We start from the raw sequence: 20,653 nt of genomic DNA, 5'->3' as shown, positions 1-20,653 counted from the left end.
TATCCTATATCCTATGTTTTATCGTACATCCTATCCTATGATGAACGACCCACTTTCCCCTCTGAGATCCATAAAGCCTTAAAGTCTTATCTAAGTCTATGGTAGATGCCTAAAATGCAGACAAAATGTTGATTTGTTGAAAAAAAGATAATGTATAAATGGACATCACAGATTTACAGAAGAGGGTCAGGGCCACATGTGAAAAATGTATTTGAGTTCTGAGTTTAAAGTCAGAATTGTGACTTTATTCTCCTCAACTCCTCAACAGCTCTCTGTGTTATCCTCCTCCGGACAGATGGATGTGGGAGTAAACAGGAAACAGGAAACAGGAAACAGATCAGTCTGCTCACAACATGCTGCTGAGTCTGGTCTGACAGCCGGAGCCTTCAGCATGAGACAGGTGGGAAAAAAAAAAGATTTCCCAGCTGCCGGCCCCAGGGAGCGCTGAGGAGCAGCAGCCGCACAGCTGATTAGAATATGTAATACACCCACCCCCCCCCCCTCCCCCCAGCCTTATTTAAACAGCCTGCCAGTCTGCAGCCGGCCTCAGACAGAAGACAGACCGGACTGCAGCAGAGACTCAGACCTGAGCTGGGAGTCGACTGGAGGAACATCAGTCACTTCTGTTTCATGAAGATTTCATCTGATGCTTTTCTGTGTTGAACTTTGAGAGACTTTGCCCGGAGGACCCGAGGATTTCCTTCTTCTGACAGTGCTGTGAGTCGGATCCGGACTCCGGACCCATGTGGGTGTCGGAGCGGATCAGAGTCTCCGTGGATCCGAACCACTTCGCCTTCCCCGTGGAGTACAGCTTCCGGCTGGCGGACGTTATGTTCGGGGAGAAAGCGTCTCGGGACAGAAGGAAGAAAGCCTCTCTGTGTCCCAACGTCATCACCCCGAGCAGCATCCCGGAGTTCCGCATCCCTCCGAAGATCCCGACCCAGCAGGAACCCAGGAGTCCGGACCGGAGCGAACGCCTCGCCGCCGCGAAAGGGACCCGGTCCGAGGGCGGGGGTCCGGAGGGCGAGGCGTCCGGGGAGCCGCTCGCTCAGGGGATCCGGGCGGAGACCGCGGACGAGCGTCCGCACGGCGGCTTCGGCGAGGACAGGAACACCAACGCGGATCCTCAGAGCCAGGCGGCGCTCTCCCTGCCGCACCTGGCCAAGACCCAGACCTGCTACGGCTTCTGCACTCTGCTGGAGAGTCCTCACACCCGCAGGAAGGAGTCCCTGTTCCACGGCGACCCCGGCTCCCGCGGACTCCCTCCGGCGCCTCCTCGGAGCCGGGCCCCCGGCGCCTCCTCCGGGCCGCCGCGCCGCGCCTCCTCCGGCCTCCGCAGACTGGCCTCCCGGCTGCGGCCCCCGCGGGACGCCGCCCCGCGCCGGCGGGGAACTCCGGACGAGTCCGCCTCCTCCTCCCCCTTCGACTCCCCCTCGCCGGCCAGACCTCCTCCCGAATCCTCCTCGCTCAAAGCCCCGAGCCACCAGAGGCTCCCGTCCCGCACCGTGAGGAGAGCGACGGCGTCCAGGAGCGACTCTCCGTCCACGGACGAGGGCGGCAGCTCCACGGACGACAGCCCCGCCGTCCTCCGCCGGGCCTCCGGGGGTTCGGATCCGCCGCCCGGGACCCCCGGCCTCGCTCCCCCCGGCCTCGCTCCCCCCGGCCTCGCTCCCCCCGGCCTCGCTCCCCCCGGCCTCGCTCCCCCCGCCGTCTTCCCCGCGGACCCGGCGCCGTCCCGGGACGGAGCCGCGAAGGAGAGCCTCGTCCCCGTGGGGAGAGAGGGAGCGCTGCGTCTGTCGGCGGAGTACCGCCCCGAGGACCGGAGGCTCAGGGTCCGGCTGATCGGGGCCGAGGGCCTGCACGCCGGGCCGGACCACCCCAAGACCGTCGGCTGCAGCGTGAGCGTCTGCCTGCTGCCGGGGAAGAGCCAGAAACAACACAGCTCCGCCGTCAGGAGGAGCCGCGACCCCGTCTTCAACCACGACTTCTTCTTCCACGGCGTCGGCGAGGAAGACGTGGAGAACCGGTCCCTGAGGTTCAAAGTCGTCAACAAGATGCCGACCATGAAGAGAGACCACGTTCTGGGAGACTGTGAGATTTTGCTGAACAGTGTGTTGACTGTTTAAAAATGATTCTGTGTTTGTACTAGATGAAATGTTTTTTACTTGCTTTTCATACAGACCAAAGCTTTGAAAAGATTTATTAAAGAACAGAAAGAGATTTGTGTTGAGGACGTGACTTCTTGGGGAAAGGTTGATCTGGACGCACAAGCCGTGATAAGAATCGGTCACATTTCATATAACTCAACAAAACATAAGACTGCTGGAGAAATATTGATTGATTCATTAATAGACTCTGTGCCTCTTTAAGTGTTGCAAAGGCTGAAAACACAAAACACAAAAACACAACAGTTTTTTGTCCTTTATAGCTGCACAAAATGAATTCATTGCATTCATATGACCTGCTGCACAAATGAATTTACATTTATTTTTTAGAGAGAATTATCTCGTTGGTAAAACATCTAAAACTGGTCTGTTGTATGTGCAGTAGATTTAATGTAGACAAACATATTTAATATCCTTTATATAGGCCTACCTACTGTACAGCTGACAATACTGCTACTACTAATAATTATTTTGTATTATTATTAGATACAATTTTCTTTTCGCTTACCCCCAGGAGGTCAGAGGTCAAGGGCTTTAGGACACTTCAGCGGGTTTTGGGGTTTGAACCTTGAACCCAGCTCTTCCTGTTCCTGTTCAGGTTCCCTACCTACAAACCACTCTGCAGCTCAACCTATATTACATATGATAATATCTGATTAATATCATATTCTGAGAGCGATCACATTATCGACCCACAACACCGAAATGTGAGTTTTGTTTGAAGAAGCGAAGTGAAGCGGCTGTCACGCCCGTCACTGAGTCACGCTCACCTGACCGCCGCTTCAGCGCCAAATCGATGCTCTCACACCGACGAGTCAGTGTAAATGCGCAGACAGCGCTAATCGAAAACACAGCAGTCAATCCCAGAGCTAATCGCTCTTTAATTTCAGCCCTCCTGTCATCATCTGAGCAGGAAAACAGATCGGCGCTGAGGGAGAGCTTGCTAGCCGAGGCGCTGAGCTGCAGAGAGGGAAGCCCGGTGGGACTCAGCCCGGGACTCAGCCATGGTGTTCGAGTCTCTGGTCAGCGACCTGCTGAACAGATTCATCGGAGATTATGTAGAAAACCTGGACAAGTCTCAGCTGAAGATTGGCATTTGGGGAGGTAAGCAGCGCGCGCAGCAGCTAGCTAGCAGCTAGCACCGATCCGTAGGGGGAGAATTGCAGGCCACACTCCATTAGAAATTCTGACAATTTAACATTGCCTTGCTTATCGGCAAACGCACACGCCTGGTAGAACATGACATGACGTTTCTACGAAATAACAGGATCCACTCTTCGATTCGGCATTCACTCAACCCACCAAGCAGCATTCATTTCAATGCAATCTCAACTTTTATTTTTGGTCCGCCTCTTGCTCCCAGATCCGCTCCACCAAAACACACCGTGGCTGGCGGAAGCGAGCAGTGTGAACCAATTCTAAAAGACGAGATTTTGTTCAACTAAGTGATATCTGGTGGATGATATGTGTGCCGAATTGAAGCGTGGCTCCTAACGATTAAGAATAGCTCTCCAGTCATATTTTATGAAGTATTTACCTTGGCCCATAAGCAAGGACACGTTAATCGCCAGATGTTTGAACAGAGTTTGGCGTGACGTGACGTTCTACTCATCCTGGAACGTCACGTATCGGGGCTAGCTAGCAGCGGGCGTAAACAAACCGCTGCCCGCTCGAGCCTTCACTGTCAAACTGTCCGGATGCAGTGACTGACAGCAGGCCGTCAGTGAGCAAAACATCTGTCAGTGTCATCTGTCAGTATCTGACACAGTTTGAAATGTAGTTTGGTGTGTCTGGGTGTCGAGGCGAGTCATCCTGCAGTCTGCAGACAGTCTGCAGTGCATCATGGAGCTTCTGTCTGTCTGCATGTCAGCACACCTGCTGCTGCACCTGCTCCCGGCTGGAGGGGCAACATGAGGCTCGGGTTAATTTCACTGTGACTTCATTCATTCACAACAAGTTACCACAGTGAGAGGAGGATTGTTCTGTCAGATTTCCCTCTCTGATACAGAGCAGACAGACAGAAAAACTCTCAGATGGGACAAAACCTTGAACAGGATCTGAGGTGTAAAGCAATGCTTTTCAGTCCTGTTCCTCAGGACCGGAGCCTGCTGGGTTTCAGTCTAGCGGTCTGACAGAGACCGGTTTAGACCCGGGATGGAAGGTGAACGCAGGGAACTAGAGAAACCCAGCAGGACTCCGGGTGTCAAGGATCAGGATTTAAAACCACCGCTCTAAAGTAGAGCTGGGCGATAATTCAATATTATCGTTTATCGTCTTTCAGTGGAATCATATCCTGATAATATGAAGACATTTTAATATCGTGACACACATTTCTGCTGTCTAAATTGATGATAAGCAAATTTTACTTAAAAACTGATAAAATGAGGTATGGTTGGAATTAGGGCTGGGCAATATATCGACATTATCTCGATATCATGATATGAGACTAGATATCGTCTTAGATGTTGGATATGGTAATATGGTGATATGGCATAAGTGTCTTTTCCTGGTTTTAAAGGCTGCATTACAGTAAAGTGATGTCATTTCCTGAACTTACCAGACTGTTCTAGCTGTTCTATTATTTGCCTTTACCCACTTAGTCATTATATCCATATTACTGATGATTATTTATCTCACTGTGTAAATATTTTGTGAAAGCACCAATAGTCATCCCTACAATATTGTCGCAATATCGATATCGAGGTATTTGGTCAAAAATATTGTGACATTTGATTTTGTCCATATCGCCCAGCCCTACTTACAACTGAACATTTAGCCCACTTTGTAGAAAATACAGAGATATATATCGTGTATCGCCATTCAGCCTAAAAATACTGAGATATGATTTTTGGTCCATATCGCCCAGCCCTAGTTGGAATATTATTTGAATATTTCAGTTTTGTTTGACATCACACCTAACATGCCATTCAGCTCAATGGGATGAACATTCATTTGATTATTTAACATGTGATTTTGCATATGTGAGCCGTAATCGAGATGTACAGCACTGTGCAAAAGTCTTAGGCACATGTAAAAGAAAAAAGTAAAGCGTAGAGCTTTCATCTCTCCCCCCTGCAGGCCTGAACGCTCTGACCGGTCACGGTAAGACAGAGACGCACAAACCTGCTGCTGTGTTGTGTTTCTGTGTGTCTGAACCTGATCCTTCATCAGATGGTCTTCTTTTAGAGAGATCTCCCTTTAGAGAGAGCTGTAGGAGTGAGACTAGACCCGGCCCGTCTCTCTGTCCTTCCATCCTGACCTGGGACTCCCTCCTCCTAGTCTAGTGTCTGGTATCTACTGCAGCAGCATGTCCTGTCAGCAGGAAGTTACACCGTTCATACTGATTTACAGATAATTCAACATGAGAAAAGCCCAGTCATGTTTGACTGACTGTTTTGAATTTTGAAATATATCAACTTTCCCTCAGTTCTCCCTCCATGACTTCTCCTGGACCAGTTCCTCTACAGTCCAGTGTAACTTTCTAAATCACAAAGGAAATGCTTCTAACTGTATTTAACCCTTCAGCTTGTCAGCCTTCTCCCAAACCCCTAAAACCCTCTGACCTTTCCACTGTTTGGTTACTAGAGATGGGACGATATGTCGAAATAGGCATGGGACGAAAATTTCATGTCACGATTATCCTGGTCAAAATAATTGTGATTCTCAATATTATCCCGATAATCATCAAAATATGCTTAAAATTATTAAAATGGCACTAAAACATACTGGAATCACGTTACCTTACATTTTGTTAAGAAACAAATATTTTAATTGCATCATAGGACACACATTTTTTTTTTTTGTGAACATCCTTTTTAGTGAAAAACAAACAAGGACAGATTCAGACTCGCCGACACCCAGCAGGTAATCACAATGAGAGGAAAAAATCCATTAATAAAAAGAATCTACCTATCAACCTGATATCCAAACATCCACATGGTTCAGTTAGTTATGTGTTGTAAATGCACAGAAAATGAATAACTTGTTTTGTTTCAGATCACACAGACAGAGGCACAGCAAGGACAGCAGAATGATCAATCAGACAATCAGGAAATCAATAGGACTGAATGTTAGTGAGCTAGACAGCTTGTTCAGGTCGTGAGGATATTCACGATTATCCTGATAATGGAAATTCACCAAGATAAAATTATCTTGAGTGTTTCTATCGTGATAAAATATAAAATCTTATATCCTCCCATCCCTATGTCGAAATTCAATACATCTCAATACAGAATGTGTCAGTCTGTATGTTGTGTCAGGAACATGAATGGTGATATCAGCTCCATGTTATTCTGCTGTCAGGAACATGAATGGTGATATCAGCTCCATGTTATTCTGCTGTCAGGAACATGAATGGTGATATCAGCTCCATGTTATTCTGCTGTCAGGAACATGAATGGTGATATCAGCTCCATGTTATTCTGCTGTCAGGAACATGAATGGTGATATCAGCTCCATGTTATTCTGCTGTCAGGAACATGAATGGTGATATCAGCTCCATGTTATTCTGCTGTAGTAATCACTAATGAGACTCTTGACCATCACAGTTTCACAAGCTCTCCATCCAAATTATATTATTGTCACTTTATAACGACATTTTTAAATTGTTGTTTACATTCTAGCAGCCAATGGCATCGCTGGAAAGATTTGAGCCTCACAGAATTCTGCTCAGTCAGACTTTGTTGTCACTGAACTTTTATTGATCACATCGGATCCTGATTTATTGAACCTGAACCTCAGATCACATATTGAATTGTGAGATAAGCAGATCGTCCCATCACTAATGTCTACTGATAATTCTGATAATTCAGAATTCTTTTCTTTTTTTTTGCGATTGATATTTTTATTGAAAACTTTTATGAGCTATAAAAAGAAGACAACATCCAATAAACACAAAATCCAAATCAGAGCAGCAGCACTGCATATAGAGAATAATATAACAGCACATACAGCTCAGCACACACACACAACAAGGAAAGACAGACAGCTGTCTTTATTCTCAGAGTTGTTGTTGTGGTGGAGCGACACCTTGTCACTTCCTCATGTTTTCTCTGGGAGAAGCAGAGATTTTTCTGTCACGCTCGTCGTAACAGAAGCTGTGATTGGCTCAGAGCCGAGCGGCAGAACCGGCCCGACAGGTCAGGACCGGCCCGACAGGTGCTTTCCCACCTGCAGACACACAGGAGGCTCTGCAGGGCCTCTACAGGGCCTCAGGCCCCAGATCCATGTCCCACAGCTACACAGAGTGCTGTGTTCATGTGCTCATGTGTTCATGTGTTCATGTGTTCATGTGTTCATGTGTTCATGTGCTCATGTGTTCATGTGTTCATGTGTTCATGTGTTCATGTGTTCATGTGTTCATGGCAGCAGATCAGGCAGACAGCTTTGATCCTTTCAGCTGTGAGACAGACAGTTCACTTTGCCTCCTCTGTCAGCAGGAACATGAACACTTCTGCAAGAGAAGGTGTGAAAGTAAAGCCTCAGTATAGTGTTATATATATATATATATATATCTATATCTATACAGGGTACCTGGAAAAGTCAGGGAATTATGAAATAGTGTTTTCCAGACCTGGAGAAGTGACAAAAAATGATAAAAGGGAGAAGAGTTTTGGAAAAGTCATGGAATTGTAGTTTAGTGAAGTTAATGATTTTTATTTTCTTGAATACTATAAAATGTTACAAGAAGCTGTGGCTGGCTCAGAAACAGTCAAGGAATATTACAACAACCCTTGAAGTGAAAAACAAACTAATGCTTAAAGTCAGTGTAGCTGATGGTTTGATGATTACTTTTTAATTCAGTCTCATTCAAATTTGGCCATGGAAACTTGCAAAGGGGCACGGAGAAGTCATGGAAAGATTTAGTAATTTCATCAGTGAGACGGTGTGGGAACCCTGTCTGTCCACACTTTTATTAAGATGAGTCATACTGCAGCCTGTAAGCCGAAGTGAAACCAAAACAAAAATTCCTCCAGACAGACACCAGTGTGACTGTATGAACTCACAGAGGAAACACTGGTGGAGCTCGGCTGTTCAGCTCCAGCAGACAGTCCACTAACTTTCATCATGTATCTAAATAACAAAATGCTGGAATATCACACGTTCCTGTCCTGACAGATCCAGACTCACAGATCCAGAAATTCACCTTCTGTTCCGTTATCTTAGAAAGCAGCCAGATGTTTTCCTGCAGACTCACATTCAGTTTGTCTGGTGGCTGGTTGTCATTTCCCCTCCTGTTCTGCACTGATCAGTCCAACATGGAAACGTCTTAGTAGATTGTAGAGGCGATCCGACTTCATGTGTGTGTGTGGTTTGTGTGTGTGTGTGTGTGGTTTGTGTGTGTGTGTGTGTGTGTGTGTGTTGTCAGTTTGCTGTGTCACTCCCAGCAGCCCGCTGGCCTCGAGCCCACAAGTCACAGTTGAGCTTCACAGAAACCTTTTGGCCGTCTAAACGGTTTTCTGGAGTAATGGTGAACACACCACATGATGACAGGAGACTTCAGGAGCTCATGCCTACTGAAATCCTAATTATTCAATGTCAGATCATATCTCCATCCATGTTGTCTCTCCTCCATGTCAGCAGGTCTGGTCTCTCCTGCTCTCAGCTCCAGGTCTTGCTGTGGGCCAAGACTGTCTGACTGGACACTGATTAGTTAGAAAATAGATTCTTATGTTTTATATGGTCAATATGTGTACTACTAATATGTCTTGTAATGAGGTGTTTTTCTCAACTGAACCATAGGGCTGAACGATTTTGAAAAAATATCTAATTGCGATTATTTTGACTGATATTGCATTTGCGATATGATTTGCGATATTAGAGGGAATGATAATTTTTACATCATTATTCTCATTTTCATTGAAAAACGTATCAAAATGATTATGGTGTGATTTTTGCGGGGATCTGTACCAAACAAAGATGTTTTCTTCAGTCTGTAGAATATGATGTGTAGGCCAGGACATCTCTGCAGCACCATAATATTTACTTTAAAATGATATTTTGACACATTTCACCTTTAACAAATATTGCACCTCCTGCAATTTGAAAATTGCAGTAGGCCATATTGCAATTTTGATAAAATTTCGATTAATTGTTCAGTCCTACTGAACCTCCAAGATGTTGAATCAAAATAAATCAGATATGTAACATTTCTCAGTGTGAACCCGACGTCTTCCTGCAGAGAAACACCTTCCTGCAGTCTGTTACTGTCTGTTACTGTCTGTTGTTTCACAGCAGATCAGATCAGTCTGGTCCAGGTGGACCTGAGCTGGTCCGTCACGCTGAGGCTGAGTCCGAGTCCACATCACACACAAAAGACCTGCCGCTCTGCCAGGCAGGCTGACCTTTGTGAAGAGAAGGAAACCGGAGACTCTTTGTCTCTGTCTCTGTTCTGCTCTGACTCTGCTGTCTCTCTGTCCTTCTGTCCTTCTGTCTCTCTGCAGGAAACGTTGTGCTGGAGAATCTGAAAGTGAAGGAAAATGCCTTGGTGAGTATTTCACATGTTTCTGTGTCTGTTGCTGTCTGTGCTGCAGCTTGGCTCTGTGTGTCTGTCCTCCAGCAGGTCAGAGCCTCTCTGCTGAGCTGGCAGTGACAGCTGGTGGATCACAGAGTTGAACCGTGACGTTATTTAACTGAGACAGAGAAGCCGGGTCAGAGCGGCTGGGCTGTGAGGCGAGGCGCTCCCCCGGCGGTGTTGTGGCTCTCACGGTGGCCTCGTGGCTCACGGCTCGGCCCGAAGGCGTCAGAGGTGTGATGTAAACACAGACCGCACCGCCCCACGCCACCAGACCGGCTCGGCTCTCCGGAACCTTCTGTCAGATCCCACAAACACTTTGGTCTCACTTAGCTGACCGAAGTGTAAATAAATCCACCAACTGCAAACTGCAGAGGAAACATCCAGACTCACTTTCACCCAGTGAGAGCAGCAGCAGTAGTAGTAGTAATAATAGTAGTAGTAGTAGTAATAATGATAATAGCAGTAATAGTAGTAGTAGTAGTAGTAATAATAATAATAGCAGTAATAGTAGTAGTAGTAGTAGTAATAATAATAATAGCAGTAATAGTAGTAGTAGTAGTAGTAATAATAATAATAGCAGTAATAGTAGTAGTAGTAGTTGCAGCAGCAGTATTAGTATTAGTAGCAGTGCTTACAACTGGTCGACTTATTAAGGCTGCACTGATCAATCGGTTACCAAACATATGAATGAATGAATGAATATTTTATTTTTGTGTCTGGTCTTTTACATGACCGATCCCTCATGGAATTATTCAGACACTTTAACTAACAACAAACCAAACATTCCGGCATGTTAACCCACCATCATCTAACAGCACAATACATAAATATCATCCAAACATAAACATAAACCTCCCACAAATAACGCTCCAGCAGATATCCCACAATGGAAAAACAGCAAACATACAAACATACAGACTCCGCCTCCTCAGCATGAGACACAAAACACAATCCAATCAGGACAGAATCTGCATCTGCATCCATCAGTGCCAAACACTGTCTACTTGATCCAGTTCATAAACCGATATAAATTAGTTTGCAATCCATATAGAATAGAGTATGAGGAATTTATCTATCATGTTACTTTTCTCCTCCTATCCCATGCTTTAGAGAGATTCAGAGAATGCAAAAACATTATCAAAAAGGTATTCAATTAAAGCTCCATTCTCAATAACATATCAAACATAATCGGCTGATCGATCACATTATCGGCCTATTATTGATACTCGTGTCAGCTGACAGTAATTTCTGTTTTAATAGAGATCATCCCGCTGCTCTGTTTTAACCTCAGACTGAAGCCTTGCTCTTTTCACCTCACTGCTTTCTGAACAGTTTGATTATTGGGTTGATTCACTGTTTTCTGTTCTAAGCTCTGACAGCTCACATGTTTTCATTCATATTCCACATATTGAGTGTGACAGTCTGCATGATGAGAAGCAGCTGAATGTCCTGGACAGAGGAAACCTTCTGCACACTGACATGGACCAACTGTTCTCTAACTGTTTCCACCTGGTTCAGGCTGTTAAACTGCTGCTTCTGCTGCTGTGCAGTGTCACATGACGTGGTGTCAGGAGGAACTCTGGGTAAAATGCATCAGTGATCAGCTGATCATGCCGTTGTAAAATCAGGAGCCAGCGTCCCTGTGAAGACTGAATGAGCATCAGCTGAGCATCATTAACATTTTCAGAGCACTTTGTTTTTTCTAGTCTCTTCACTGCCGCCATGAAACAAGAATTTAGTTTTCTTTATTTCAGCAAATTTAAAAACATTGTGCATGTGAAGAAAAACAAAATAACAGTTAAAACACGCAGCACTTCTCACTGTTGGATCTCATGTAGGAAACTGTGTTGTAAAGCTGTACTGCAGCTCTGCTGTTAACACAGGACTCTGCTCACATTCCTCTGAAAATTATAATACATAAATTATAATGTTCTAATGAGCTCATATAGCAGACTGTGTTTTTAACCTGTGGTTTGCAGCTGATTGCATTTTGTCTTTTTTTTTTTTCTTACAGAGTGAATTTGACGTTCCATTCAAAGTCAAAGCCGGGCAAATCGGTGAGTATTGATAATGAACTGCAGTCAGAAGTTAAAAGTGGCTTCGTGTGTGTGTGTGTGTGTGTGTGTGTGTGTGTGTGTGTGTGTGTGTGTGTGTGTGTGTGTGTGGAGGATGAAGCTCACTCAGGATGAAGTTCATGTCCAAACTCTAAGAACAAATCACTGAGACAGAGCAGATGAAACCTGGGGAGCAGGATGGAGAAACTGCTGCTGAAGTTTACTCCCAGCTAGGCTGGGGCTGATATTCCATAATATCGAATATCGTGATATTTTACGTACAAACTTTTAAACTTACAAACCTATAATCTACTAGTGGTAAGATAATAAAAAAACAAAAATAATCATAGTTGTAGTGAAAAATGTGTCTATTTATTTCAAGTGTTTTCCTGGAAACAGCAGAATGAATAAATTACACCAAATGGCCGTTGTTCCTCCAATGCTTGAATAGTAAGATTACATTTCTAGGCAATTAATATTATTATTATTATTATTATTGCTGTTAATAGCCTAGAAATTTGATGCCATTTAGAAGAAATAAAATGAAATACATAAAAAAGAAAGGACCAGATCTAGGAATTAAATCTGATTCTACTTCATCAGAGGTCAGAGGTCTCTCTGGATAGGAGTGCAGACTAAATGAAAAACTAAATGAATCCAAAGAAAAACATTCTCACCCTGCAACCGGAAACTAAACTGAGACAGAGGTGGAACTGAAACCAAAACTAAAAATATAGAAAATACCCAAAGCATTACTGCTGCATAATATTCCAGAGGAAACACTGGAGGAGCTCAGTGTCTACAATATCTACTGGATCTGCAATATCTACAGTATACAGTCAGTATGTACAGTATACAGTCAGTACCTACAGTATACAGTCAGTACCTGCAGTATCTGGTCAGTACCTACAGTATGTGGTCAGTACCTACAGTATGTGGTGAGTACCTACAGTATCTGGTCAGTATGTGGTCAGTACCTACAGTATGTGGTCAGTATGTGGTCAGTACCTACAGTATGTGGTCAGTATGTGGTCAGTACCTACAGTATGTGGTGAGTACCTACAGTATGTGGGCAGTATGTGGTCAGTACCTACAGTATGTGGGCAGTATGTGGTCAGTACCTACAGTATGTGGGCAGTATGTGGTCAGTACCTACAGTATGTGGTCAGTATGTGGTCAGTACCTACAGTATGTGGTGAGTACCTACAGTATGTGGGCAGTATGTGGTCAGTACCTACAGTATGTGGGCAGTATGTGGTCAGTACCTACAGTATGTGGTCAGTACCTACAGTATGTGGTGAGTACCTACAGTATGTGGTCAGTACCTACAGTATGTGGTCAGTATGTGGTCAGTACCTACAGTATGTGGTCAGTATGTGGTCAGTACCTACAGTATGTGGTGAGTACCTACAGTATGTGGTCAGTACCTACAGTATGTGGGCAGTATGTGGTCAGTACCTACAGTATGTGGTCAGTACCTACAGTATGTGGTCAGTATGTGGTCAGTACCTACAGTATGTGGGCAGTATGTGGTCAGTACCTACAGTATGTGGGCAGTATGTGGTCAGTACCTACAGTATGTGGGCAGTATGTGGTCAGTACCTACAGACAGGTTCAGTCTGGTCCTCCTCAGCCAGTTGAAGCTGCTCCTCCTGCTGTGTGCAGATAACAGATAACAGACACCAGCTGCTGTTTAACGGTTTGTTTCAAGGATTAGTGCTGCTGTAACTATGACAACTGCTGCTGCAACTGATGATAACATGATGATGATAACATGATGATGATGACATGATGATGATAACATGATGATGATAACATGGTGTGTACAGGTCTGTCCACACTGTCAGAGGCCTGTGTGTCATGGCAGTGGGGTTCAGATAGATGTGTGTGTTGCACGACACTTTTCTCTACAGAGTTAAAGTTCTGTTGAATAAAACAAACAGTCGGCTCTGAGGAAGGGAAACTCCATTAAAGCCTCAGCAGAGACTCTGCAGTATTCAGTTCAACATGCAGGACGAAGCTGTCATTTTCATTTTCCCAACAAAAGCCGTGATTCATACTTACACCTCCTCTAAAAACATGCTGCTCCAGCATGTTTTTCTGTAATGCACCACAGTTTAGTCTAGTCTAGTCTAGTCTAGTCTAGTCTAGTTTAGTTTAGTTTAGTTTAGTTTAGTTTAGTCTCCTCAAGATGAAAACAAGCTGCAGTCAGAATAATGCAAACAAAAACCAACAAAAAAATTAGAAAGTCTTTAGTAGCAGTGCCAGTTTCCCCCTGGGATTAGTAAAATTCATTTTATGATAATATTAACTTATTTATATAACTCTTATTTAAAAACAGAGTTCATATAAACAGAACAGCATATGGAACAAAAACACAGAACAAGCAGCAGAAGAAACAAAAAGGAATGAATGAAAATAATAAAAGACAGATTCAGATGAATCCTTCTCTAAAAGCCTGAAAAAAAGACTAAAGAAATGAGTCTTCAGAGGATTTAGAAGGTTTGGGTCTGGAGTCTGGACTGAGGAACCGTCAGCCTCATCGGGGGTCAAAGGTCAGCAGCCAGACCTGCTGAGCTATAAGAGTCACCAGTAAACTCTTGGAGTCAGTTCTAAAACTGACTGGAAACCAGTGTGAAGACCCTGAAACTGGACGGTTTCTTCATCTGGAGTCAGGTCAAATCTGATCTGCTGCGTTCTGGACGAGCTGGAGATGAAAGTCTTCTAGACTTCTGACAGACCTGATCCTCCTGAGTCCAGGCCTGATCCTCCTGAGTCCAGACCTGATCCTCCTGAGTCCAGACTGCCAGTTTGTTCTGAGTCAAACCTCTGGAGCTGGAACCAAAGGAAATGATCTTGCATTTGGCATCATTGAGCAGTAAGAAAACATTCTCCCACCTCCGCTGAACAGACTTAAACTGCTGGACATGTTGATGAGGTCACTCAGACCAGAACCCTGACTGTCCTCTCTTCAGGTCCTTTGTGGTTTGTAGACAGATTAAATATTTGTTAGCAAACTCTGCAGAGAGACGGCTGAATAATGTGTTTGACTTTGCTCCTGGCGATAACAAACCTGTCTGTGGGTTTGTTTTGTGGGCGGGGCCGAAGAACAGGAAGCTGAGCTCATAACGGAGAAACAGACTCTGACAGACAAACTGATCTGGAAACCTCCAGCCATCCCAACGCTCCACCAGGCTTCCTCTGTTTTCTCTTTGTTCCGGTCGGACCATCGTCTTCGCCGCTAGCTTCTACAGAACAAACTCAGGAACGATCTGATTGGCTGAACGGACGCTGGCGAATCCGTCCGTCCAGAAAAAGTTCAGCTGGTTGAACTTTCTGTCTGATGGAAACCTGACAGACGAATGACAGATGAATTGAAATGAGCGGATATGGATAGAAACACCGGAGCAGTGAGTGTCTGTTTTAGCTCAGTGTTTGGAGCAAGGCACTAACACTGTTGAGGGTTTTATTCCCTGTGGGACGTCCCAAACTAAAAATATAAACATGTAAAGCCCTTTGGATGAAAGTGTCCCTCATGCTGTCTGTCCTGACCTGTAGTAAGCGGTGTGTCTCCAGCAGCTGTTTCTGCTCCATCAGCAGCTCAGAGTCTCCAGTTCACCTTTGGGAGCGTGAAGCGTTGCCCGGCGACTCTGGAGATGTTTACCGAACCTTCAGCTCATCTGAGTGACATCAGCCGGCCGGTCTGAGCCGCACCTGCCTGCCGAGTCTGTCCGTGAATATCTGGGACAAAGGTCTCTGCAGCGGAGCGTGAAGACCGGAGCTGCTTCTGTCCTGGGGCCGGATTCACCAATGTGTTCTTAAGATAGTTCTTAAGAAATGACATAAGAGGAAATTTTAGGAAGTTCTTAAGAAGGCTCTTAAGTGCAATTCCTCAATATTTTCTTAGTAACAGTCTCATTTCTTACGAATTTCTTTAATTTTCCTACTTAAGAACTTCTCAAAATAGGGTCTGAATTAATTCTGATTAATAAACTTTAGGCTTACTGCCATTGAGGCTAGGAGACAAGGCTAGGAGGCTAGGAGACAAGGCTAGGAGGCTAGGGGACAAGGCTAGGAGGCTAGGAGACAAGGCTAGGAGGCTAGGAGACAAGGCTAGGAGGCTAGGAGACAAGGCTAGGAGGCTAGGAGACAAGGCTAGGAGGCTAGGAGACAAGGCTAGGAGGCAACCCAAAGTGCTTCCATCTACAAAACAATTGTGGAAAAACCTATTTAGAGCAACTAGAGCAAAGATTTAAACATTGGTTGCTGTTGGTAACTGTAAAATTTGCAGCTTATTTCCAACAGACATGAGACAGAGGCCTACCTGGCCCTACACCAAATAAAGCTTTACAATAAATGTTCATCTTAATGTTAGGTGTAGGGGAACCTATGAAGACTTTGAACTATAACCTACTTGTCTAAAATGTGTTTAAATATATGATATTAGAGGCTTACCTTTTCACTGTAGGAGTTTTAAGACAGGTGAAGGGCCGTCTGAAAGTTAAGAAAAAAATCAACAACAAATTTGACAACTTTCATTTCAAGAATACCATTTATTCCTAAGTTTTTTCTAACATAAGAAGAAAGTTAAGAAAATATATAAGACCTGTTTTTGAGAATAGCATTTTTTCCTATTTTTTTTCTTAAGACTAAAGTTAAGAAAAAAATGGCACCTGAAAAGATTTTTTTTCTTAAGAGGGTTTTGTGAATCCGGCCCCTGGTTTGTTTCTCTGTGTAAAGTGGAGTCTGCAGAAGAGGTGAGACACCAGTGAGGTTCAGACAGAAAACAGAAAACAACCTTTTACTGCCTGCTTCATAACATACAACTCAATTCTTGAAAAAGGAGAACAAACTAGTCTTCTTCTTCTTCCTCTTCTTTACTGGTGACTCTTCACTTTGTCACCACTTTCTCTGCTTTCTGGGAACGAGAGCAGGGAAGTTCCTCCAGACACAACAAACCACGGCTCAGCCAAGATGTTTGAAGGAGTAGCAGTGAGTAGCTGAAGTGGCTTCAGGTGTGTTATGGTGCGTTCAGGCTTCAGGCCACACAGCAACAGGAAGTCATTCATGTTCAATGGAAGCTACAAACTCCAGAGTGTAAAATGCAGCAGCTACAAACTGAAGTTCAGCTGCTTTTTTCCAGTCTGATGATGCGGTGAAGTGAGAACCAATCAGAGCAGAGGGAAGGTAGCGTAAAGTAGTTCTATTTACATACTTTATTATTATGTACTTGATACATTATTTCAATTAACAGGAACGACTGTTTGCCAAATAAAGTAAAAACCTGACAAAAACAAAGATTAGGAAGATTTGGGGGAGGGGGTGCTGTCCATGGTGCCGACCCGGGCCGGGGGGGTGGAGGGGGGAGGGGGGGGGGCTGTCCATGGTGCTGCAGGCCTGCTGTTTGGCCTCCAGCCAGGCAGACTCCAGACTTATGGGTCTGGGTACTTATGAGCATATTAAAACAGGTTCATGGGGACCAATAATGACCATTACTATGTTTATGATGTTTTTAATTTCAGGGAAGCTGACCCTGAAGATCCCCTGGAAGAACCTGTATAACGATGCGGTCGTCGCCACGCTGGACGGTCTGTACCTGCTGGTGGTTCCTGGAGCGAGTGAGTTCACTTCAAACCTCCTGTCCTGCTTTGCATAACGCTTTCTATTATCTGATATTAAAATCCACCTGGCTGTCAGCCTGTATATCTGTCCCAGCTGCTGAGCTGGTAATACTGCAGTTATGTTTACTGGCGGGTGAGCTGCCTGCCTCAGTGTGTCTGATGCTGCCAGCCGGTCTGCAGCAGACTGGATCTGACCTGCCAGCCGGTCTGCAGCAGGCTGGATCTGACCTGCCGGCCGGTCTGCAGCAGACTGGATCTGACCTGCCGGCCGGTCTGCAGCAGGCTGGATCTGACCTGCCGGCCGGTCTGCAGCAGACTGGATCTGACCTGCCAGCCGGTCTGCAGCAGACTGGATCTGACCTGCCAGCCGGTCTGCAGCAGGCTGGATCTGACCTGCCAGCCGGTCTGCCAGCCGGTCCTCAGGCTCAGGGTGTGACTGACTAACTGGCTGTGTGTGTTTCAGCTGAGTCACAGCTGCTCAGGTGTCCCTACAATGGTAAGACGTCTTACGGGGTTTCAGGTGGTGGTAGAAGTCCAATCGGGTCTCTGTCTTCTGTAGTCTGTGTTTCATTCTGTGGAACCCGGTCTGTTCCAGACTCATGATTGGTCCAGCAGTCTGCTGTTTGTGGTTTATCTGGGTTTTCCTCTGAAGGGTCTGGGGTTATTTTCCTCTCGTTGGACGGGTTTTGTCTCGTGAGCCTGAAGTTTGGAAAAATAAAACAAATATGCCTGAGAAATTATCTGAAAAAACATGACAATATTATATCAGTACTGAACTTAAAGCTTTTGGATCTAACTGACATTGCAATATTTTTTTTTCTGCGATATATATTGCGATATGAAAAAATACAGGAATTTTCACCAAATGACTTGAACAGCTCTATCAGGCCTTGCCCCTGTAAGAAGGAGGCATTGTGGGTAACCTGCAGGGTGACGTAACAGGAAGTGAGTGAGAGTGTTTTAGCTGCAGTCAGAGTGAGCTGCAGGATGCTCAGTACAGTTAGCATAGTTAGACTGTCACAGAGAGGCTGTGCATTATGTTCTGCTGGACTGAAATAAAGTTCCAGTTCTCCACTGCAGAGTTGGTCCGGACTCTCAGTAAGAAGCTTGTTACCGGCTTCGAGCCAGGCTGAGCTAAAACAGGCTAACACACCAGAGGATCACAACTACGGCTCAGAGCCAAGAAAGCTGGAAAGATAACAAACACTCTGATAACAGACACTTATATCAGAGTAAATGATGTTTTCAGACAGATTCTCCTGTAGATCAGTCATGGAAAATGAGACCGTGTGAGTTTTCCTTTTGTATCAAGCAGCAGAAAAGTTGTAGCCTGAGAGGTTTGAGTTCATTTGCCTCCATGACATCACACATCCTGTGATGTGACTACTGAGCATGCTCACAACGCCATCACCATGCTGAAACCATATATCCTGCAGACCTAATTCAGTGTGTTGCTTGCTAACAGACAGAACAGACAACAGACAGAACAGAACAGACAGAACAGACAGAACAGAACAGACAGAACAGACAGAACAGAGTATCAGCTCAGCTCCCCTTGCTGGACCGGCTGGAGGTTTTCATTAGAATCTGGAAGCTTCTCTGCCTCAATGAGACAAAACCTGATCCTGTCAGTCTGCTTTAGTCCTTCACTGTCTCAGTGTGATGTGGGTCAGTCTGTCAGTCTGTCAGTCAGTCAGTCAGTCTGTCAGTCAGTCAGTCAGTCAGTCAGTCAGTCAGTCTGTCAGTTGTCCTGGATGGTCGGTTGTGAAAGTTTTTCTTTCCAGGTTCAAGTCATTTGAATTTGGTTGTAAATCTGCTTTCATGTTGCTTTTGTTTTATATTGAAGAAATGTTTCCTGTCTCTCCTCATCGTCTCTGATGAGTTCAGACAGGACAGACAGCATCATGTGTCTGTCTGCTGTGATTCACACACACAGACGTTTGAAATGTGAACATTTTCCTCAAGTTTCAACTTTTCAAAACAAACCTCCATGGTTTGATTGTTAGTGAAGCAAAGTGAGGAGAGGCAGAGGAGAAGGGAAAAACAGAACAGTGGAAAGTCTTCCTTTGAGGAACTTGATGCTTTGTACTTTTATTTTCATTTTAAAGAAGTTCATAAACTGAATTTTCCAGTTCATCACTTCCTGTGCGCTGAGAAGATTTCCTGCCATCGGTCGATCCGGACCACATGACCTCATCTGGGCAAAACCAGGAAGTGGCAGCATCACTGATGGAGGATTTTCTCTTGTTCAGACCAAACACATTACTCAGACTGGAAAAAGGCAAACATATTTTTCATGAAAATATTAAATGTCTTCGTTTAGACACATTCATCTACAACACGTGGTATTGATCGTATTGATCGGTAACCCGATCAGCCCCCACAGATGTATGCTGGTCTGGTTGTGACGTGTCCGGTGGAGCGTCTGTGAGCAGAGTGTCAGTTTCTCTACCTGTTGCTCCGGCTGAATTTAAAGGTCGCCGGCCCGTCGGTTGCCTAGCGACCCGGCGGCGACGGTGCCGCTCTCTCACCCGGAGAGGTGAATAATTCAACTCTACAAGGAGTTTTTTCCACGGGGATCGACGGCTAAAAATAGTCGTGTCATCTGCATTTTAATCTTGAAAAAAATATTGAATAGCTTGTTGTGAAGAATGCAGCGAGGGAGAGGAGGATGGACAGGAGAGAGGAGGGTGGACAGGAGAGAGGACAGGAGAGAGGAGGGTGGACAGGAGAGAGGAGGGTGGACAGGAGAGAGGAGGGTGGACAGGAGAGAGGACAGGAGAGAGGAGGGTGGACAGGAGAGAGGAGAGAGGACAGGAGAGAGGAGGGTGGACAGGAGAGAGGAGAGAGGACAGGAGAGAGGAGGGTGGACAGGAGAGAGGAGGGTGGACAGGAGAGAGGAGGGTGGACAGGAGAGAGGAGAGAGGACAGGAGAGAGGAGGGTGGACAGGAGAGAGGAGGGTGGACAGGAGAGAGGAGGGTGGACAGGAGAGAGGAGGGTGGACAGGAGAGAGGAGGGTGGACAGGAGAGAGGAGGGTGGACAGGAGAGAGGACAGGAGAGAGGAGGGTGGACAGGAGAGAGGAGAGAGGACAGGAGAGAGGAGGGTGGACAGGAGAGAGGAGAGAGGACAGGAGAGAGGAGGGTGGACAGGAGAGAGGAGGGTGAAACATCTGAGTCGTGTGTGTGTGTGTGTGTGTGTGTGTGTGTGTGTGTGTGTGTGTGTGTGTGTGTGTGTGTGTGTGTGGCAGATGGGTCTCTGCATCACACTGTACATTAGTTCTGAACATGTTCTTCA

The 20,653-nt window shown here is 45.4% G+C and overlaps 2 protein-coding genes across 3 annotated transcripts in view; both read left to right on the top strand.

Moving 5' to 3' along the window:
- Positions 1-743: 743 nt before the first annotated feature.
- On the top strand, positions 744-2,126 carry LOC139640060 (C2 calcium-dependent domain-containing protein 4C-like). Its single transcript, XM_071514221.1, has one exon. It carries the CDS (start codon positions 744-746, stop codon positions 2,124-2,126), a length of 1,383 nt encoding a protein of 460 aa, XP_071370322.1.
- A 982-nt stretch (positions 2,127-3,108) lies between these two features.
- LOC139640059 (intermembrane lipid transfer protein VPS13C-like) overlaps positions 3,109-20,653 on the top strand; it is a 23,838-nt gene continuing 6,293 nt past the window's right edge. The window contains exons 1-5 of one of the 2 annotated variants that reach the window (XM_071514219.1): positions 3,109-3,269; positions 9,608-9,651; positions 11,696-11,738; positions 17,258-17,353; positions 17,820-17,852. In XM_071514219.1, the coding sequence (XP_071370320.1) occupies positions 3,170-3,269; positions 9,608-9,651; positions 11,696-11,738; positions 17,258-17,353; positions 17,820-17,852 (316 nt within the window). In that variant the 5' untranslated portion in view covers positions 3,109-3,169. The remainder of the gene's footprint in view (positions 3,270-9,607; positions 9,652-11,695; positions 11,739-17,257; positions 17,354-17,819; positions 17,853-20,653) is intronic. The other variant, XM_071514220.1, reaches the window with a different exon arrangement.

This window comes from Centroberyx affinis, unplaced genomic scaffold (assembly GCF_046629955.1).
Source record: "Centroberyx affinis isolate AG114_WGS23_722 - 3 ecotype Tasmania unplaced genomic scaffold, CSIRO-AGI_Caff_v1 ptg008256l_1, whole genome shotgun sequence".
Taxonomy (NCBI): Eukaryota; Metazoa; Chordata; class Actinopteri; order Beryciformes; family Berycidae; genus Centroberyx; species Centroberyx affinis.
This window is presented reverse-complemented; position numbering and strand designations above follow the sequence as displayed.